General features: G+C 41.9%; 3 protein-coding genes across 4 annotated transcripts in view; 2 read left to right on the top strand and 1 right to left on the bottom strand.

The window, feature by feature from the left end:
• The window catches only part of NLN (neurolysin), a gene marked incomplete at both ends in the record, with an annotated part of 40,281 nt that extends 30,771 nt beyond the window's left edge, over positions 1–9,510 (bottom strand). The window contains one exon of the mRNA XM_080638273.1: positions 9,323–9,510. Coding sequence (XP_080494399.1) covers positions 9,323–9,510 — 188 coding nt within the window. The remainder of the gene's footprint in view (positions 1–9,322) is intronic.
• Positions 410–22,288, top strand: part of CENPK (centromere protein K) — a 139,719-nt gene continuing 117,840 nt past the window's right edge. Inside the window, exon 1 of the mRNA XM_080638510.1 lies at positions 410–487. The gene's annotated coding sequence lies outside the window, so the exon portion shown is untranslated. The remainder of the gene's footprint in view (positions 488–22,288) is intronic.
• The window catches only part of SGTB (small glutamine rich tetratricopeptide repeat co-chaperone beta), a 28,638-nt gene continuing 16,287 nt past the window's right edge, over positions 9,938–22,288 (top strand). Inside the window, exons 1-4 of one of the 2 annotated variants that reach the window (XM_080638409.1) lie at positions 9,938–10,134; positions 11,298–11,424; positions 16,782–16,885; positions 17,651–17,720. In XM_080638409.1, the coding sequence (XP_080494535.1) occupies positions 11,325–11,424; positions 16,782–16,885; positions 17,651–17,720 (274 nt within the window). In that variant the 5' untranslated portion in view covers positions 9,938–10,134; positions 11,298–11,324. Of the gene's footprint in view, positions 10,139–11,297; positions 11,425–16,781; positions 16,886–17,650; positions 17,721–22,288 lie in introns of both variants that reach the window. The other variant, XM_080638408.1, reaches the window with a different exon arrangement.

Raw genomic sequence — 22,288 nt, 5'->3', positions numbered from 1 at the left:
AGACAAGGATGTCATGTGGGACAGTGTCGAATGCATGCACAAGTCCAGGTAGATGACGTCAACTGCTCTGCCCCTGTCCATCAGTTTCGTAGCCCCATCATAGAAGGCCACCAAATTGGTCAGGCAGGATTTCCCCTTAGTGAAGCCATGCTGGCTGTCACCAACCACCTCCTTGTTTTTCATGTGCCTTAGCATTCCTTCCAGGAGAATCTGCTCCAAGATTTTGCCAGGCACAGAGGTGAGACTGACTGGTCTGTAATTCCCCGGGTCATCCATTTTCCCCTTCTTGAAAATGGGGGTTATATTTCCCTTCTTCCAGTCGTCGGGAGCTTCACCTGACTGCCATGATTTTTCAAATATGATGGCCAGTGGCTTAGCAACTTCATTCGCCAGCTCCTTCAGGACCCGCGGATGGATTTCGTCAGGTCCCATGGACTTGTGCACGTTTAGGTTCTTAAGATGGTCTCGAACCAGATCCTCTCCTACAGTGGGCCTAAGGTCTTCATTCTCACAATCCCTGCATCTGCCTTCCAAGACTTGGGTAGTGTGGTCAGAGCATTTGCCAGTGAAGACTGAGGGAAAGAAGTCATTCAGAACCTCAGCCTTCTCCAGATCCTGGGTAGCCAGTTCTCCCGATATCTTCCGAAGGGGGCCTACGTTGTCCCTAGTCTGTCTTTTACTCGCTACGTATATATATATGTATATATATATATGTATATATACCTATAGAATCCCTTCCTATTATCCTTAACATCCTTAGCCAAGTTCAATTCTAACTGGGCCTTAGCCTTCCTCACCTGGTCCCTAGCTTCCCAGACAGCATCCCTGTATTCTTCCCAGGCTGCCTGTCCCTGCTTCCACCTTCTATATGCCTCTTTTTTCCTTTGAATTTTCCTCAGCAGCTCCTTATCCATCCAAGGAAATCTCCTGGCCCTCTTGCTGCACTTCCTTCTAGTTGGGATGCAACACTCCTGAGCTTGTAGCAGGTGATCCTTGAATAACAACCGAGAGTCTTGGGCCCCCCTGCCCTCTAGGGCTGTGTCCCATGGAACCTTACTAAGCAGGCTCCTAAAGAGGCCAAAGCCTGATCTCTTGAAGTCCAGGGCAAATGAAGGATCAAATGTGTCAATAGCCACTTAAGCCTGCACTGGTGCTAGAAACACATACGAAATGCATGGATTAGCAATAAAAGTCTCAAGAAGATTACTGCCATTAGGCATACCATTGAAATGCCCCAGAGTGGAAAGAGCTATTGATGCTTAAGAGGCAATACTGACATAAGAACAAATTTGACTAAACTGGTCAGGAATATGTGTGAGCTAGGTTTTTAAGAGATGTTTGTAACTATTATGGCAGTGAGATTCTGAAACAGGTGCTCAATAAGCACCAGGAAGTGGAAACACCTCTATTTATAATGTGGAGCTTGACCAGCTTATGAAACGGATTATATTACTTGGTTACCTAAGGTGGCTCAAGACTAGACTTGATCACAGCAATTATCCCTTTCAGATGCTATGGTCCTGTGAGGTCCTTCAAAATTCAAGCACCTTTATTTACATTGTATTTTTACTATGAATATCTAACTGGCCTCTGCTGACAATCTGCACCAGCCTTTTTCATGGGTGAGTCCTATGGCATGTAATAATGTCAGTGGAATGACATACACAGCAGGTTGGAGTGTATTATTCATTTGTGCACTGTTCCATCCATCTATGAGAAGGTCAGGAAGACAGGCACACAAGGTTTGTTTTTGATTTCCAGCTACAATGAAGACTATTACAGATGCAGCTGTTTTCACAAATTATGATATTAATCTGCCATTCCCAAGAGCAGTAAGAATGATAATTTTTACCAGAAGCAGTGTAAATTGTGTAAATTGAATAACAACTTGAAAGCTTAGTAGCTACTTTTAAAACAGGATTTAAAAGAAGAAAAAAGAAAGCTTTTAAGTTACAGACTACATTAATTGCTATTTTTGCTAGAATGTCATCAGGTAATTTGTTTTACCAACAAATCTACAATTTGATTGCTTACTGCTTCTGGAAAATATAACTGATTTCCTTTTAGAAAGGAGAAGAACCTTTATAATATTCTATTATAGCAATACAGCAGCTAAAATAGCTGCTGCAAAGACAAACAAAGCAAGTGAATTTACAGACTGATTTTTAACTTGTGCAGTAAGTATTTTAAACATATAAAACATTTAGTAAGCCTGGTTTTGTTTAGAAACGTTTTCCATGACTGGAACATAAAATCATAGAATTTTTAGGATTGGAAGGGACCTTCAAAGCTCATCTAGTCCAATCCTCCTGGAATGAGCAGGACAACCTTCAACTAGATCAGGTTGTCCAGAACCACATCCAGTGGTCTTGAATGTCTCCATGGATGGTGCATCCACCACCTCTCTCGGCAACCTGTGCCAGTGTTTTTACCACCCTCATTGTAAAAAATTTCTTTCTCACATCCAGCCTGAATCTCCTCTCTTTTAGATTAAAACCATCACCCCTCAGTTCTATTGCAACTGGCCTTGCTAAAAAGTCTCTTCCCATCTTTCTTACAGGCCCCTTGTAAGAACTGAAAGGTCATGATAAGGTCTCTCCCAAGTCTTCTCTTCTCCAGGCTGATCAATCCCAACTCTTTCAGCCTTTCCTCATAGGAGAGGTGTTCCATCTCTCTGATCATTTTGTGGCCCTCTGTTGGCATGCTCTGTTAACTCCATTAAAATAAACCAAGAAAGAGCCACAGTCTGTGAAGCAGAAGCAGCAAAGGGTAGGACCAGCTTTACAAAATACAAACACAAACCCCTGCAAATTTGTGCACATTATACTCCTATTACTGATCATCACTTTATAATATGTCAAGATTTAAGCCTTCTGTCTCATTTAACTCTGCTTGCACAGGGATAGCTGTAACTCCATTCAAGACTTTTTTATGGTACTTGCAGTTTTCAAACTAATTTTCACCTAAACAGCATTAGTTACAATGACAAGTATAATTTTACAAAATACAGTATGTTAACAAATGTATTTCTGGGAAATATGTATACAGATCTGATAGATCTATTTTGATACACAAAAATCAGTGTATCAGCTTCATGTAGGAAGGAAAAACTGTTTGCTGCTGACAAAAGGGCTGGGATAACAGCTTCATGGGTAAAGGGTAAGCCAAGATTTTTAAAGGAAAAAAGAACGAGAAGGGTCTCAAATTCAGATACTTCAGTCCTCTTCTAGTTTTTAAATACTCTAATGGCAAATAAATACAACTAAGTTTTTCTTGCTATATGCAAGAAATATATATGCTTATATATGATATATATCATATATCTTATATATCTTATATATATAAGAAAAATATATGCTTATATGCATACAGAGGACATTCCTATGGGTATAACAGAAGATTTGCAAATCACAACAAACACAACGAACAGCTTTTTCAATCTGTAATTTACTGCACCGATTTTTTTCTTTGTAAAAGCTGCCAATTTACAGTTAAGAACAAGAGTAACAGCATTCTGGTCTTTCTAGCTTTTGAGACAACAGATCTTAGTGAAACACTTCCTAGTCTCACAGGCTGCAGGAGAACCAGCGCCGCATAGTGGAAGCCAGCACTGTGTGAAGACCACATCCATCAGCCTCCTGACATCAACGTTCACAGGATCTCAATGTTTTGACTCCACCTAGCGGCCTTGTTTCAAAAGAATAGTAATATAAATAGACATGACCCATTAAGGCAACATAAAAACTGACAGCTTGCTTCAGGACAAATTATTTAATACTTGATATACCATATGTTGGCATTTCCTTCAAAGTAAGACCCAAGTGCTACCAAACATATATAAATGATAGCGGACAGGCACAGTTTAAGCAAAGTTTTACAATAGTCAAGCCTCACATGTAATACATATGTGTATTTTTTTTTTTCTATAAGGAAGTTAAACAGCATTTCAGAAACAAATTGCAATGAGTATCAAGCAGCATCTAATGTAACGTAAGAGACATTGCTGTTGGTCTATGTTGTCAGGACAGATTTTAAGGTAAAAATTTAATAGGCTAAAATCTCTGTGTTATTTAGAGATCTTTAATTCTTGCTTGAATTTTAAATATTTAAGTATTTCTCTATTGTTTCATTTTTGTCTCACAGTTTTAGATAAGAAGTAATTGCTTATTTTATAGTAAAGGAATGATAAAATCAAGCAAAGTAAGCAGGGGACCAAGCAACCCAAGGTAGAAACAAGAACGGGGGAAAAACCAGTCTGAGACAGAACAAGCAAAGTTTGTTTCATTTAACCATTTATCCATATGTCAATTTTGTTAAAAAAGGTTAAGAAATGCCTGCTGATTTTTCTGAATGAGACTAGGTGACCAATGGAGCCCTGCAGGGTTCCGTGCTGGGTTTGTATTCTTCCACATATTTATTCTTCATTTACTAAAATGTGGGATTAATGAAGTTGACAGAATTTACTGATAATTTATTGATGATAATGCAGTGTACTAAAGGAACCACAAAAAGATACAAAAGAATGTCCTAAGAGTAAAGTTCAAAACCACTAACACAGTTAATTTCAGTCTAAATAAATGTGAAACGACACACACATCTGACTTACATAAACAGTGATGATATATTAGCTGATCTAATTATTCTGGAGACATAACAGTTTAACGAAAACACAAGCCAAGAAGCAGCTGAAAAGAAGGAAATTACAGAATTTAGCAGAGGTAGAACAGAGAACACAGAATCACAGAATGGCAAGGGTTCGAAAGGACCTTAAGAATATCTAGTTTCAAGCCCCCTGCCATAGGCAGGGACGCCTCGCGCTAGACCAGGTTGCTCAAAGCCCTGTCCAACCAGGCCTTGAACACTGCCAGGGATGGAGCATTTACCACTTTTCTGGGCAACCTGCTCCAGTGCCTCACCACCCTCACAGTGAAGAATTTCTTCCTCATACCTAACCTAAATCTCCCCTGTTTAAGTTCAAACCCATTACCCCTTATCCTATTATTACTGTCCCTGATGAAGAATCCCTTCTATGGCATCCTTGCAGGCTCTCTTCAGGTATTGGAAGGCTGCTATGAGGACAAAACACAAAGATTCATTATACCACCCTGTACTAACATGTAGCACACACATACTATGTGCAGTTCTGATCCTCTCAGCATTTTTAAACTCTCATCTTCTGTTCTCCCACCTGCCTTTTCTGTGCTACAAAATCACAATGAGTTAGTAACAAACAATCAGCTGCACTCAGCAATGCACTCCAATAGACTCCATTCAAAGACCAACTAATTATAGAGGGATTTTTCAGACTTAACAAAAGAGGGAAAAAAAAAAGAGTATTACAGAGATTTCTACAACCATGAAGAGGATGGAGAGAGTGAACAGGCATCATTTTTTACCCCCATTGCCTCTGACATAATCTAGGAAGAGATCAAACACAGTTTTAGGAAACATTATCAATAAAAAAAGGTATTACTTGACAATTTTTTCTACAAGATCATATAAGACAACTGGCTTTGTGTTGGTAAGTTCCCAGTTTTCTGAAAAGATAGTGCCGGATGTCCATCCTATCTTACCTGCTTTCTAAGGTACCTGATCCTGGCTTCTGTAGAAGACAGGACAGACTTTTGAAATAACCTGAACCATTTAAAAGCAGTCCAGAGCAAGTCCATTTAAATGCAAGTCCAGAGGAGGGCCACAAAGATGATCAGGGGACTGGAGCACCTCCGGTATGAAGATAGGCTGAGAAAGATCGAGCTGTTCAGCCTGCAGAAGAGAAGGCTGCGTGGAAACCTCACAGCAGCCTTCCAGTATCTGAAGGTGGCCTATAAGGCTGCTGGGGAGGGATTCTTCATTAGGGACTGTATCAATAGGACAAGGGGTAATGGGTTAAAACTTAAACAGGAGAAGTTTAGATTGGATATAAGGAAGAAATTCTTTACTGAGAGGGTGGTGAGGCACTGGAATGGGTTGCCCAAAGAAGTGGTAAATGCTCCACCCCTGGCAGTGTTCAAGGTCAGGCTGGACAGAGATCTGGCTGACACGATTTAGCGTGAGGTGTCCCTGCCCACGGCAGGGACGTTGGAACTAGATGATCTTAAGGTCCTTCCCAACCCTAACTATTGTATGATTCTATGAAAAGAAATCTTTCCAAGCCAGGCATTTTTTCCTACAGGGAGAGAATGACAGAATGGGACAGGCCGTGAGGCGGCGGCGCCCCTCAGCGCCCTGGCAGACTGCGAGGTACGGACCTGCCTGCCGAGCGGCAGCGTGAGGCCGGGTATGGGTGCAGGGTGGTGGTCAGCAATGGCGGGGAGGGAGGCAGGGGCCAAGGGCTTGGTGTGGCGGTGCAGGAGCCTGGCCTGTGCGGTGTCAGCAGCGCGGGGTGTGCAGTCCAGGTTGGATGGGGCTTGGAGCAGCCTGGTCTAGTGGAAGATGTCCCTGCCCATGGCAGGGGGTTGGAACTGGATGAGCTTAAGGTGCTTTCCAACTTGAACCGTTCTGAGTGGCTAGAAAGCTGTTTGGTGGACAAGGGCCTGGAGGTGCTGGTTAATGGCCACTGCACGGGAGCCAGCTTGTGCCCAGGCAGCAAAGAAGGCTAGAGGCATCCTGGCCTGTATCAGCACCAGTGTGGCAGCAGGGCCAGGGCAGTGACCATCCCCATGTACTGAGCACTGGTGAGGTTGCACCTCGAATCCTGTGTTCAGTTCTGGGCCCCTCACTACAAGAGAGACATTTTGGTGCTGGAGTGGGGCCAGAGAAGGGCAATAGAGCTGGTGCAGAGCCTGGAGCACAAGTGTGATGGGGAACGGCTGATTGTGTAGTTACATTGGGATTGTTTACTCTGGATAAGAGAAGGCTGGGGGGGGACCTTATCACTCCCTACAACTGCCTGAAAGGTTGTAGAGAGGTGGGGTTTGTTTTCTTCTCCAAAGTAACAAGTGACGGAACAAGAGGAAATGGCCTCAAGCTGCAGCAAGGGAGGTTTAGACTCCATATTAGGAACAATTCCTTCCCCAAAGGGTGCTGAGACATTGGAACAGGCTGCCCAGGGCAGTGCTGGAGTCACTGTCCCTGCAAGCGTTCACACATCGTGGAGATGAGGCCCTCAGTGCCATGGGTTAGTGGTGGCCTTGGCAGTGCTGGGGAACGGTTGGACTTGATGATCTTGAAGGTCTTTTCCAACCCAGCCAATTCTATGATTCTATGATCCTCAATATACATTAACAGTGTGGTCCAACTGGTGCTCCATGCGTCAAATTCAGTCCACAAAATGTTTCTGAGGTCAGTATCTTTCTCTCAGCCAGTTCAGGAAATAATTTTATTTTATAAACTCTGTCTAACAGACAAATTGATCTTTTGGAGCCTGATGTGGTTACAAAGGTGGGAGCTGTTGCTTTTGACCACAGGAAAAAAAAATTGCTGCTGCAGTACACAGAGGAGGTTGTGCTGTTTTCAAAAGCACAGGGAAAAGGAAAAATATTCCAAGTGTCTCAGCTAGCTCTTCCCATTGCTGAGGTGCTGAACCTGACAGCTTAATGAAAGCATATGCATACACTACAAAAATAAGTATGAAATAAGAAAATTACTATAAAAGTTCTTCCCATTTCTTTGGCCTCCAATGTCATTCCTCCTCCTGCCTCTCTACCCCAGCCCCAGTTTCTTGCTGGTTTGCTTCCTCAACAAGAAAAAAGCCAGTATTAAGAGTTTCTTTTCCAGTGACAGAAATCTAAAATTAGATCTTAAATATAAATTCTGGTTTTTTCCAGAGTCCATACACATCTATTTTCCTATTCAAAACCCAATTTTAAGACTTTCAAAGGAAGACTCCATAATTCAAGAATCCTAGAGAATTAAGACAATGAAATTATATAAATCAGTGTAACCACTTCTATTTAGATATTTTTTCCCATTGCTCAGAATATCATCAAAAAGTAAACAGACAACTGCACTTAATTAAATCTACATTTTAGCCTGCCTTTTCCCATACATTTTATTGAACTAAATATTAATCTTTGAATCGTTTGGATTCCAATAGGGAAAGTATTCAACTGTAAATATTCCCCTTTCCCAAAGCTGCCTATTTTAACAACAAGAATTGGAAGCGTAATTTAGTTTCATTCAACGTAAAGTGTGATACTTGAAATGTACTAAGATCTGTCTGTTTTACCTCATGTTAAGATGCCGCGAGGAAAAATAGAAGCTAGGAATCTTTGCTACTCACCATTTCTGTGACCAACTGCTTAACTTATGAAAATTAGAGGTCATAATTAGGTATTCAAGATTACTCTCTTTTGTGAGACAATTATTTGGGCAATTGAAATTCAAATTGAAATCTCAAATGATGACTTGAAAAAAAAATCACAATTGATAAAATGCAGTGACCATTCCCCACTGTACTTAGAAGTGATGAAAAAAAACCCCAAAACTCAAATCAATACTCAATACTTTATTATTGCTTAAGGAGGAGGTATCTTCAGTTTTCAAATGCAAATTGCAAAGGTAGATTTTTTTGGTTTGGTTTTTTTAATTTTTTTTTTTTTTCCTAAAGAAAAAAACCTTCCATCCTTATTTTCCTTTCTTTCCTTTTGTTCCTTTTGTGAGAAAAAATCTGTAGTTCAAACAGGGACTGTGAACACAAAATATGGAGAACAGTGAAAATGACTATACAAAAAGAACATAAATGTATATTAGGAAAATAATTTTCATTTTATTCAACAACAGTACACTGGTCAATTACTTGACAACAGCAAGAGCCTTAGGAAAATAAAAATTCTGGTCTTATTTTTTAACTGCTGGTACCCCTCAATCAGAACAATTCAAATAATTCAACCTGAACAAAGGCTATGAAATAGCACAAAAATGGTATATTTCATGCAGTAAGCACACAAGAGCCATTCCTCAAAAGCCCACAAGAAAGAACCATCTTCGTAGTTTTACACTCAAATTCAGCTCAGTCCTCATTACCACAATGTATTTACACTGTGACCCTCCTACTATTTCCATGCTCCCTGTTAAACATGTTCCTTTGCTTATATTCTTCTGGCCTCTTTATTTCGGAAATGCTGCTCATTTATCTTGTCCATCTAGAACTGCCTACAGGCCTTCTCTCACACCCTTTCTGGGTCCATTTAGAGCTAGCATTTGTTACAGGGAAAGGAATTAATCCTTTATAAGTCTTTGACAATATATTTGTACTCGTCTCACGCTACATACAATGTAGAGTAGCGACACACCTTTTTACAAAGCCATTAAACCCACGGTGCTGGGTCTCCCTTCACATACATCTTGCTGCGGAGCCCACTGCTACTGGCTTAGTCCTCACTCTATTGTTTTCCTGCCTGTTTCTCCTGCGGAACGGCTGATCCTCAGCGCACAAGTCGGAGACATGTCCCCACCCGCCCTGCCCACCTGAAGGCACACAACGAAGGCTGTTTCACGGAGGGCAGACTGCAAGAAATACGCCAAGATCCGAGGCAGTAACACCAGCAGGGTGTGAAGTTTCCCGCCCATTGTCTGCCTGGCCCATCGGAGCCCGCCCTGCACACCTGCGGCCGACAGCCCGCCCCGCCCCGCCGGCCAGGGGGTGTTCCTCTCCCCAGAGCCGCCCGGCACCTCCCGCCTCAGACCGGCCGCACGCGGGACAGCCGGCACCACGCCCAGGCCCGGCTCCTCGAAAGATGAGGACTCCTTGTCAGCCACTGGCCGCTCGGTGCTCTCACGGCTCCCAGTCCAGTGACCCTACACCGGAGACCACCAGCCGCGCTGCCTGTGAGGCGCCCCATGCCCGCGGCCCGCCGCGCTACCCGTCCCGCCGCGCTTACCTGCGAGCCGCGCACACGCACAAGGCCAGCATGGGGAGCGGGCTCCAGGAGAGGAGGAGGAGAAGAAGGAGGAGGAAAAGCCCGTTCCCTCCCTCAGCCGCCCCGCCCTCCGGCCGGCCGCGAGCACAGGCCTCCGCCCTGCGCCGCCGACCTGCGTATCCGCTTCCGCCACCTCCTCACGCACTTCCCGCCGCTACCGAGGGACTGCAGGCACCTCCCCACTCCGCTGCCTTCTTCCAGCCTTCGTGCCCCTTGTCTCCCCCCCCCCAGCGGTGGTGCGGACAGGGACGGGGACGGCGCTTTTCGCGTTTCGGTCGGTAAGGGCAATACTCTGTGATGGGCATAGAGTTGGGGTTGGGAAGGCTGCGCGCCGTCTTCTCATGGAGCTCCTCATCGCCGAAGCCCTGGGGTGGCGGGGCGGATCGGGCCGGAGGCGACGAGAGGGGCTGGGCCGCTGTGCCCTTGGTGCCAGGGTGGGCGTAGGTGGGGTGGCTTCTGCTGTGGGGTAGACCAGTCCTCCACGCCTGAGCGAGCGGCCATGGGCCTGCGGCTGGACGAGGAGGTGGGCGGAGGCGACGGGGGTCACGGCCGGGCAGCGGGACCCTTTGCCGAGCTCCGGCGGGGCGTGGCGGCATGCGAGGACCCCGAATACAGAGGCGCTGCCGCTGTGCACCCCAGCGGCGTCCCTCTGGCGAGGAGCCGCCTTCCCCTAGTGCCCGGCGGCGGCTGCGCGGCGTGGATCTGTTGGCACAGCGGGGGCTGTAGAGAGCAAATAATGTAGCGACGGTTGGCCTTGGTCTTGCTGTTCATTTAGCGCTGTGTTTTAACCAGGTTCCCCGGCGACAGGGTAAAGATAGGACTTGTGATTCGAAATGGTTTAAGGAAAAATAACTTGAAAAGTTGGAACTAAAATTGTCCTCAAAATTACGTAACTCCCAGCTGATGCTGAATGTAAATGAGGCTGAGCCAGCCCTGTCACTGATCAGAAGTGTGCACCGAGGTTACAGTGTTCCAGTTTTTGTCCAAAGTGAATGCAAACCATTCAACAGCACCATGTCAGAGAATAGAATACCTTTTATTAAAGTGTGTTTCTGTATCTCATCATATTTATGCATGTGATTTTGATTTTGGCAGGTGCTCCAGCTTCCAAGTAGGTATGTCTCAGAAATAAAACCCAAAATGAAAAAAAAAAGTATAAAAATTTACGATGCTAAATTATTTTAGCCTCAGTGAACTCTTGCACAGGAATGGATCTATGGAAATCTGTGCTCTTTTGCTGATAGTTAGGCTTGACGATTGTAAGAGTTCTCCCTGATCAGTACAGTTTAACCACTTGTTTCAAGGTGTCAGTTTATCGGGCTTTCTGTTGGAGAATAAGTTTTGGTGTGTTATGTGTACTTCTTACTGAGGCCAGTGGGATGTTGGAATGCTCCAAAAATTCATTTTTGTGAAATGAGAGAACCTGTTGTTTTTAAGACATAGGAGGAAGTCACCAATTTCAAAATGTCATCAGTCAAACGCCTTGTCTATGCAGTCATCCATTTCCTGAGAGAGCAGAGTCAGATGGATACTTTCACTCCAGATGAACAAGAAAGCTTGGAAGGTAAGTGACAAAGCTGCTAACATTACATATATGTGTGTATATGTATATATATATATGTATATATATATATATAATATCAATACATGTGTTAAATTGCTCAATGTGCATTATTATGGAAAGTAACTGAGCCTAACTGAAACTGCTACCAAATATTCTCTGTGAATAAGATCATGATCTTAATGTTTCTGAGTTTATTATTTTAATGTATCTTTCATTTTAAAAATGTTCTGAAGTTACAAAATGCATGCTACCTTAGTTTTGAGCAACAGATACTTTGAACCACATCAAATTAAGCAGCGCTATAATGCAAACTATGGTAATGGTTTGTGTGTATGTCCCACAAATTTTTGCCTGCAGATTCTTTTTACTTTGATGTTTGGTTTCTTTCTGCATTTTATATCTGATAGTAGCTGTGCTGGCCACAGAGGAAGTAAAATAATTTCCATATATTGGGCCTGGTATATAGAAAGGTTCGTGTTTCATACTTACAAGAATTCCATGTAATTTATGAGGGAAGGTTAGTAGATCTTAAGAATATGGAAAACCATATAAATGCTTTGCATTTCCTTTTCACTTGAGCACACAGTAGTGGGTATTTTCAGTATAATATATCTTTTGTTATAGATCCAAGTAGACACAGCTACAGAAAGGTGGACTTAAGTGTGTATTCCTGTAGTGATAGATATTCATTAAGTCCTTGTAGCTTCATAATATCTGTCTTTATCCTTCATACTGCTCTTATTCCTTTTCTGTAATTCTTGTCGACTTCATGGCAGGTGGTGTTACAACATGGAATTAAGAGAAGAACAGAAAGTCTTCATTCTCCAATGAGCTTTTCATATTTAAAGGCCTTGGCAGTATTTCAATCAGTCTTCGGTTGTGTCACTCCACCAGAGGAGGAATTTGGATATAAGAGGGGGAAGTCTAGGAGCAGCAGTGCAGTAAACATTATACAAGCAGTTGATCACTGAGTTACATGAAATATGAGGTGTGGAGAGTAGATTTCCCTGAGGTGCAAAGCAAGTTCTGCCTCTCAGAGGAATAAACTTCAAATGATAAACCTGCATTATGCTTCCTTCCAGTGTCTGTTTGTTTTACAGTAGTTGTTCACTAGTGTAAGCAAGTAAAACATGTATCACGGTATTCAAAGGATCCTCTCAAAAGAATAAAAGCCAGAAGATTTGGTTTTGCATCAGAATTTGGAGCATTTGTAGACTTGAAAAGTGGTAATCATCCATGAATTTAACCTGTATCAGGTTATATTCAGCTGATGAAAGAAGGCAGTGTTTTTGGAAATCATATAATGACAGATGCAGAGAATTCATTTTGTTTTTATAATAAAACGGGTAAACGTTGGGTTATGACTAAAACTGACCTGATAACATCTTAGTGCAGCCTTAGCCAAAGTCTGTATGAAGAAATCAATTTTAAGATCCTGTTTTCTGAGAAAAAAAATATTGTAAAACCTCAGTTGTGCTCAAATGCTGATATAAAACTTACCATTTTAATACAGATATCAAATCCTAATTTTAGAGCTGTACCCTGCCAAAGGCATGGTACCATATGCTATGTGTTAGAGGATAGGAGGCGGGCATTCTGAATAATTGACTCAGTTGTGCAAAATATCTCTAGTGCCTGTGGAGTAGCAGTAGCCCAAGTCCCACTTGTTGAAGTGTTTAATGCTAGGTGAAGATGTAAAAAAAATTGGTGTTTCTCATTGTTACCTATGTACCTACTAGGTATCCGTGAAAAGATGAAATACTGTGTGATTTAAGTGTCTGTGCGGAAAGTAATTTAAAAAGGTCCCATTCCTCACAAAACAACAAAAAGAGCTAGTATCATCACAAATAAAATTGAGACTATCAAAATAAAGCCTGGCATGTATTCAAGCTCCATTTATATTGACAACCTGCATTCTGAGTGCTTGAATTACATAGCAGTGTCAATGACAGTGTAAATTTGCTCTAGGAATTTTATACTTGCATGAAGAATACAAATGCCTTATCTTGAGAAAGTGATTAGACCAGAGAAATATACTCCCTTACAACCTAGGGTCTAGAGCAGTGATAAAGATCTCTGCTGGTTAAAGCTCGACTCTGTTGTATGAAGTCGAAGCTTCACTTCTTCCAAGTTGTATTTTATACACTGTGTTTAAATGACAGTTATTTCTCTTTCCTGTTTACAGGTTGTTTAGTTGTTGGTTTGGTTTTTTTTTTGCTTGTCTATAGCAACTACTTCTGTGGGATTAAAAGAGGAACTCTACAATGTGCACATGGATGTGATTTGTTTATTTCATTTTTTTTAGTTACTTCTAAGATCCATGTATTGCAGTGAATATGTTTCCAGAATAGTTTAATGCACCCCTTAAGGAGAGGAATTCATGTAATATTTGAGATGGTGAAGATTATGTGTAAGATGAAGCAAGATGATATGGAGTACTAAAGGGGCCTCAGCAGCGCAATTAATATCCAGTGTTCAGTGATCAACAGCCTACATGTCTGCTGTGATGCCTTGCTGTTGCTTGCAACTTGTGCTTTGACAGCAAAAAATCCTTGGAGGTAGTGGCACTGGTGATGCTAAGCGGGGCTCCTGTGTAGCCAAAGTGCTTCTACTGTCAGGCAGTGGGTATTTGTGTGAGCCCCAGCTGTTTAACAGGGAGCTGGATCTCTGTTCAGGCCTGCAAGGTGGCCAGTACAACCTTCAGCAACTGCCTTGGCCTCTGAAAGCAGACACTGGAAAAATCTGAGATTAATAGCTCACGTGGTGCAGCAAGTCTTTTCCAGCTTTCTGATAATACCGAGCTTGCAGCAGTTGACAGTGCCTCACTTTGATAATGGGATAATGGGAGGCTGGCAGTCCAGTCTCTTAAGATACTTTCCTGACAAAGCCAAGTCTCTTTTTGATTTTACTGGGGTCAGGTTTTTTCATCACAGTAAAACAGGGTAGTTATTGATCTGTCACAACTTAATATGTCTTATGATTTGGAAGTTTCTGGTTTGGCTATATTTATTTTTACACAGGTTTCTATTGTTGGCTTGCATGTTAACCAGTGGTTATTTTAACCTATGGATTTATCTTCTAAGAGCTTCTAATTTTGTTATGCCTGTGATAGATAGACTTTAGGGATTATAAATTCCATTTTTCAGTTAAAGGAGAAATGTGGGAGTTCACTGTAACAACTGATTATTTCATGGAAATGCTTAGTAGTAATAATATTAAGGATTAAGTTATTTAAGCATGATTTGCACTGCTGCACTTTGCAGAAATCTCCTGTATGATAGAGAGTTGGTGTCAGAGACTTAATGCCTTGAGAAAGATAAAGGAGGGGGTTTTATTTTAAATTTATGCAAAACTAGGAGAGGTGAGGCATTCAGGAAAGGGAACGCCTTCAAGTAAAAACAAATTTGAGGGGAAAATTGGTAAATATACTATGGCAAGTGGCTTCCTCTTAAGTCATGTGAAAAAAAAAAAGTAGTAATTCCACTGATTTTATGATAGGCCTGGTAGTAAGTACTATTAGTATATAATCCTGAATTGAGTATAACCAGTGCTTACTTTTTGACAGTTAAGTTTTTCTACACAGCAGGAGACAAAGGAGATTAATACAAGTCCTTCAGCACTCTTGCTGGGTAATTTAGAACCCAGAAAATAGATGAATTTTTAGCATTTAACATTTATTTGTAGGAGTAAGTTGTATGTATATTTAAACAAAGTATTCAATTGTTACATGTTATCCACATTAATTTCGTATCATACTTTACTACTTCTGAATATTTTATGTTGTAGGTTACCAGATCTTTTAAAAAAATTACATCTTCCAGGTTTTACTTTTTATTTTACAGGTCTACCTGCAGAATTTTTCCCCTTTCTTCCAGCTGTGACATAGAAAATAGGCTTCTCAAGCTGGCCTTACTGTAGTTAACTTTCAGTAATTTTATTTTTCTAATTTTGAGTTACTGTTCTGATTCATTATAATGCAAATATATTTCAAACTATATTTATTATATTAACATCAGACTAAAATTCAGTTTAAATTCTGAGATTCACTCTTTACTAATACTTCATTTGAATTCAGCTACTCCTGCTTATATATAGTTTGAGTTTAAAAAGTCATTTTTCTGTTCAAGCTGGGGTTTGCAAAGAATCTTCTTTTTCCCTCCTCACTTTTCAATCTAGAACATTTAGATGTTATGCCTTAATAAAAGCATTGTACTAGATTCTCAAGATGATATGGAAAATAATGATATAAATCAGGATACTATAATCACAGAATATACACACACAGAGACAGAATTTTATGAAGTAATTGGCATTGATCTTTTACCTAAAAATATGTGAGCACATTTAAAACTTCAGTTAGGTATTTGGCTTTTTTAAAGTTGATTATTGTAAGTGTATTTGCTTTATTGCAGGTTTGGGAAGGCCATTTAATCCTTAAACAGCAGAATATGTGAAAGGATACTGCAGATATATTTTTTAATAGGATAATAGCTTGTGATTAATGAAGCATTTTGTTAATAAACAGTGTCTTCAAATAAACATATTTTGTTCTAAAAAAGCTAAGACTGATAAATATTTTGCATTTATTCTTTACAGTAAATATGATCCTTTTTTTCCCAACTATTATGCCATGCAAGTATATGGCAATTGTGATGTTTTGAGGTGACACATGCATAATTATATTATGAATTGTGGTGCTTTTGTTAAATCGTTATGGTTTATGTTTGTTTTTTTTTTAAATAGTCATTAAATGGTTGAAAGAATTTAAATAGAAGAATTTAAATAAAAATAAATTAAAATAAATTAAAATTTCAGTAAAAATTAGATAAAAGAATTCTGGTTAAAGAATAATGGCCAAACTATGTATGGATTCTTTATCGCATATACTATTTTTCTGCAAGCCAGTTCTAGGGGGATCAGGGAGCTTCTCTTTGTTTTATGAGAAGTTTCGAAGAGCTGCCTTTATTAGCTGAATAAGGAAGTGAATCACATCAAGAAATGTGGAGAGGGACTTTTTACAAGGACATGTAGTGATATGACAAGGGGTAATGGGTTTGAAGAGGGTAGATTTACATCAGATGTTAGGAAAGAATTCTCACTGTGATGGTGGTGAGGCCCTGGCACAGGTTGCCCACAGAGATTGTGGCTGCCCCATCTCGGACAGTTTTCAAGGTCAGGTTGGATGGGGCCAGGAACAACCTGGTCTAGTGGAATGTGCTCAAGTCAGGGGGGTTGGAAACAGATGATCTTTATGGTTCCTCCCAACCCAAACCGTTTTATGATTTATAAATGAATTAGTGAAATTATACTTCTCTTGAGAAACTGATTTTTTTTTTTTCTTTTTTTCTCTTGTTAAGTTGCAGTTCAGTGTCTGGAGACTGTGTTTAAGATTAACCTGGAAGATACTCATCTTGCACCTCCACAGCATTTGATAGAAATTTTCACAAATTCTTTTCATAAGGTAAGAATTCCATTAGATTCTAGAGTTACTCTCCCAATAGGTGCTAAGATTTCATGTTGTATACACAACCTTGATGTGCTGTATAGGTCAAAATGATGTGGAAACTTAAGGAATACATGAAAAAGTGAAATTTCCGTAAAAGTTACCAGAATGAGAATCTTTTGGGGTAGTGAGAGGAGTTGATTTCAACTGAACAATTCCATGCAGAAAATTCCAAACAGTGGATGTCTCAGTTGAAGGATTTTACCCTTCAGTTAAGCATTTTGCAGTTCCCAGAGATAAATGTCTGCAAGGTGCTTGAGGTCATTTGCATTTGCTGATGCTTCTGCTCCCTTCTGAAAATAGTTTAGTTGCTCAGTTTTAAAAACATCCCCATGAACACTAACCTTAAAATGGGAACTTCAATAATGTTTACTAATAATACGTGTGATCTAGGATCCCCAGTACAGGAAACACAGGAACCACTAGGTTAGCAAGTAGCAGAGTAAGAAGTAAAAAAGCCAACACTGTAGAGACATACCAGCTTTCTTTCCCTTGACATCCTTAAAGTGTGTGATGAGCTGTAAAGGGATTTTAGGAGGGAAAAAGCAAGCTGTCTTTCTCTTGTAAGGATGTTTTGGTGATGTTTCATTCTTTCATACTTCCTGTTCACTACAGAAAATCTGATTGTTTGTTTATGCAGTGCTGCCCAGGATGAAGGCAGTTTTTAATATAAAATCAAGGCAAATATTTTAATTAAAGTAGTCTTGGTTTGTTTGCATACAGAATGACATGCTGTGTCTCTCGGATTCTTTACCAGAGGATGTTGAAAAGGCTGATCAGCTGAAGGATGAAGGTTTGTAATAAACATAGGAATAAACATTTTATTCTTTTAATAAGACTTTTGGGTCATCATGGTTAGTTATAGTATAGCAGCTGGGCTGTACAAAGCCTTAAGCTTATATTCTCTGGTGATTGTGATGTTGTAAGAAGGTTAAGTGAATTGCTCCACCTGGGGTTCAAGAAAATAGTCTATTCTCTCCCTTGTTCATGAGGTTATGTGAAAGCTAAGGGATAGAATATAAAGTCCTGGGCAATATTGCTGAATAGTAGACGCTCTAAAGAATGTGCAGTTATTTTTTGGTGTGTTATAGATTTCTCTGTCCATGAAATTGCTACTTAAGTTTCTATTTTGTATTGAAAAGGCTGTGTGATATCAAAGGTTATATGCTAGCTGAATTTGTAAGCATAGGTAGAAAGCTGACCCAGCTGAAGCCAGTGGAAAAATTCTTACTAGGGTTAGTGTTTCACATATGTGAAATAATTTGTGTGCTCTATAAAAATTGCAGAAAAGCCAGTTGTTTATTTTCCCTTTTGATAAATGTTATTGCTGTTATGTAAGGAAAAGTAGCTGTAGCACAGAAGTCTTTACTAATGCTGCCCAAGAAGGAATCCATTTTATTTGTCCCAAAAAAACAAGTGGAGGATGGGGAGAAGGCATGTAGCATTAATAAGAGATGTGAATTGTTATCAGGTGGATTGATGCTTTGTAAATCACTTTTTTTTAACCTGTTGGGTTTTCAGGTGTTTGAGTTTTGTAGGAAAAATAACTAAGTTTCTAATTGCAAGGCAGATTTAATCCTCTCAAAAATTTCAGGATAGTGATGTGGAAAAAGTTCTGTTGTTTTTGAGAATAAGTTCCATGTCTGTCTTGTCTTAAAACTGGCCATCTGTAGTCATGAATGCTGTTCGTTACTGGTTCTGAAAGTAAGTTTTCCTAATTGGGGAAGTTATTCATTAGCTCTTGAATTCTAAGGATAAGTGCTTAAACAAGGTTAGGTCAGAAGTAAAGATTAATTAGTAAGTTGTAACATACCTGCTATACGTGCTGGCTTTTCATTTTGCTGTGTGTTACTGCCAGCTCATGGAATTGAAAAGTATCTGTAGCACTCAGTATGGTTATTGGACTGTAGTGATAGCACTTTCCAGGTGTGGGTGTTACAGCAATACTGGGTTTAAATCTGTGACTTCTGTCTTATCTGTCAGCCCACAGGGGTTTGTGAAAGACTGAGGAAATTAAATTAATGCATGCTATGTCTTATGTATGGTGTTACTAAAGCAATTTCGTGTCTCTACTGAAAAAACTGAAAGGGTCTCAACTTCGACAAAGGGCCATTTAAAGTATCAGCTATCAGGGGCATTACTAAGCAGTTTCGAACTGTGTGAAATGCCTTTGGTTAATTTCCCATAATCAAATTAAAACTTCTGTCCTGCTGCTCTGTCATGTTAATCCTCCTAATTTTATCAGGTTAATAAACGGATAGAACAGTGGTGCCTTAGTCAGGGGTTTGGGTATCTAGAACATAGGACTCAGTTTAGGAGGCCAGGTCTACTGGGGGCTCGTGGAGCTGGTCTGACAATGAAGGGGAATAGTGGTTTTGGTAGGAGGCTTGCCAGGCTGGTCAAGAAAGCTTTAAGCTAGATGTGTTGGGGGAGGGGGGCATCATTCCGTCCCAACACTCCCAGTCAGTTACCAGCAGCTGTAATAAATGCTTGGAGCAAAACAGAGATATTCCAGCCACTCCAGCCAATGAGCCGGCTTCATTTGGAGCTCGGCTCAGATGACTCTTATACAAACGCCTGTAGCATGGAGAACAAACAAGAGGAAGTAGAGATGTGCGCATGTCTACGGGGGTATGATATAATAGGCATCACAGAAACATGACGGGATGGCTCCTACAACTGGCGTGTTGGAATTGAAGGTTACAGGCTCTTTAGAAAAGACAGGCACGGCAGGCAGGGAGGGGGAGTTGCTATTTATGTTAGGGATAGGCTGGAGAGTATGGAACTCTGTCTGGGGACGGGTGAGCAGTCGACAGAGAGTTTGTGGGTCAGAGTTAAAGGGAGAACAGTGATGGGGGACATTACTGTGGGGATCTGTTACAGACCACCTGATAAGGAGGAATCTGTGGATGAAGAACTCTACAGACAGATAGGAACAGCTTCATGCTCACAGGCCCTTGTTCTCATGGGGGACTTCAACCACCCTGTTATCTGTTGGAGGGACGGTACGGCCCGGCACAAGCAATCCAGGAAGTTCCTCAATTGTGTGGAAGACAACTTCCTTCTGCAAGTAATAGAGGAGCCGACAAGGAGAAGTGCCGTGCTTGACCTCGTGCTCACCAACAGGGAAGGGCTGGTTGGAAATGTGATACACCAGGGCAGCCTTGGTAGCAGTGATCATGAGATGGTTGAGTTTGAGATCCTCAGGACAATGAGAAGAGTGTGCAGCAAGCTCACTGCCCTGGACTTCAAGAGAGCAGACTTTGGCCTCTTCAGGAACCTGCTTAGTAAGGTTCCATGGGATATAGCCCTAGAGGGCAGGGGAGCCCAAGACTGTTGGTTGATATTCAAGGATCACCTGCTACAAGCTAAGGAGTGTTGCGTCCCCACTAGAAGGAAGTGCAGCAAGAGGGCCAGGAGACCTCCTTGGATGGATAAGGAGCTGCTGAGGAAACTTAAAAGGGGAAAAAAGGTGAAAGCAGGGAGAGGTGGCCTGAGAAGAATAGAGGGATGTTGTCTGGGAAGCTAGGGACCAGGTTAGGAAAGCTAAGGCCCAGTTAGAATTGAACTTGGCTAGGGATGTGAAAGATAACAGGAAGGGATTCTATAGGTACATTGTGAATAAAAGACTAGGGACAACGTGGGCCCCCTCCAGAAGCTATCAGGAGAACTGGCTACCCTGGATTTGGAGAAGGCTGAGGTTCTTAATGACTTCCTCACCTCATTCTTCACTGGCAAGTGCTCTGACCACACCACCCAAGTCTTGGAAGGCGAACGCAGGGACTGTGAGAATGAAGACCTTAGGCCCACTGTAGGAGAGGATCAGGTTCGAGACCATCTTAAGAACCTAAATGTGCACAAGTCCATGGGACCTGATGAAATCCATTCGTGGGTCCTGAAGGAGCTGGCGAATGAAGTTGCTAAGCCACTGGCCATCATATTTGAAAAATCATGGCAGTCAGGTGAAGTTCCCGACGACTGGAAAAAGGGAAATGTAACCCCCATTTTCAAGAAGGGGAAAATGGATGACCCAGGGAATTACAGACCAGTCAGTCTCACCTCTGTGCCTGGCAAAATCTTGGAGCAGATTCTCCTGGAAGGAATGCTAAGGCACATGAAAAGCAACAAGGTGGTTGGTGACAGCCAGCATGGCTTCACTAAGGGGAAATCCTGCCTGACCAATTTGGTGGCCTTCTATGATGGGGCTATGGAACTGATGGACGGAGGTAGAGCAGTTGATGTCATCTACCTGGACTTGTGCAAAGCATTCAACACTGTCCCACATGACATCCTTGTCTCTAAATTGGAGAGACATCAATTTGATGGGTGGACCACTCAGTGGGTAAAGAGCTGGCTGGATGGCCGCACGCAAAGAGTTGTGATCAATGGCTCAGTGTCCGGCTGGAGACCAGTAATGAGTGGTGTCCCTCAGGGATCGGTGTTGGGACCGGTCTTGTTCAACATCTTTGTCGGTGACATGGACAGTGGGATTGAGTGCGCCCTCAGCAAGTTTGTCAGTGACACCAAGCTGTGTGATTCAGTTGATACCCTGGAGGGAAGGGATGCCATCCAGAGGGACCTTGACACACTTGTGAGGTGGGCTGATGCCAACCTTATGAAGTTTAACCATGCCAAGTGCAAGGTCCTACATCTGGGTCAGAGCAATCCCAGGCACAGCTGCAGGTTGGGCAGAGAAGAGATTCAGAGCAGCCCTGCAGAGAAGGACTTGGGGGTGTTGGTCGATGAGAAAACGAACATGAGCCGGCTTCAGTGTGAGCTCTCAGCCCAGAAAGCCAACCATTTCCTGGCCTGCATCAAAAGGAGTGTGACCAGCAGGTCGAAGGACGTGATCCTGTGCGTCTACTCTGCTCTCGTGAGACCTCACTTGGAGTATTGTGTGCAGTTCTGGTGTCCTCAACATAAAAAGGACATGGAACTGTTGGAACAAGTCCAGAGGAGGGCCATGAGGATGATCAGGGGACTGGAGCACCTCCCGTATGAAGAGAGGCTGAGAAAGTTGGGGCTGTTCAGCCTGGAGAAGAGAAAGCTGTGTGGAGACCTCATAGCAGCCTTCCAGTATCTGAAGGGGGCTTATAAGGTTGCTGAAGAGGGACTCTTCATTAGGGACTGTAGTGTCAGGACAAGGGGTAATGGGTTAAAACTTAAACAGGGGAAGTTTAGATTGGATATAAGGAGGAAGTTTTTTACTGTTAAGGGTGGTGAGGCACTGGAATGTGTTGCCCAGAGAAGCTCTGAATGCTCCATCCCTGGCTGTGTTCAAGGCCAGCTTGGACAGAGCCTTGGGTGACATGGTTTAGTGTGAGGTGTCCCTGCCCATGGCAGGGTGTTGGAACTAGATGA

Source organism: Psittacula echo (assembly GCF_963264785.1).
Source record: "Psittacula echo genome assembly, chromosome: Z".
NCBI classification, from domain to species: domain Eukaryota; kingdom Metazoa; phylum Chordata; class Aves; order Psittaciformes; family Psittacidae; genus Psittacula; species Psittacula echo.
The sequence above is the reverse complement of the archived record's forward strand: the minus strand, read 5'-3'. Positions and strand labels throughout refer to the sequence as shown.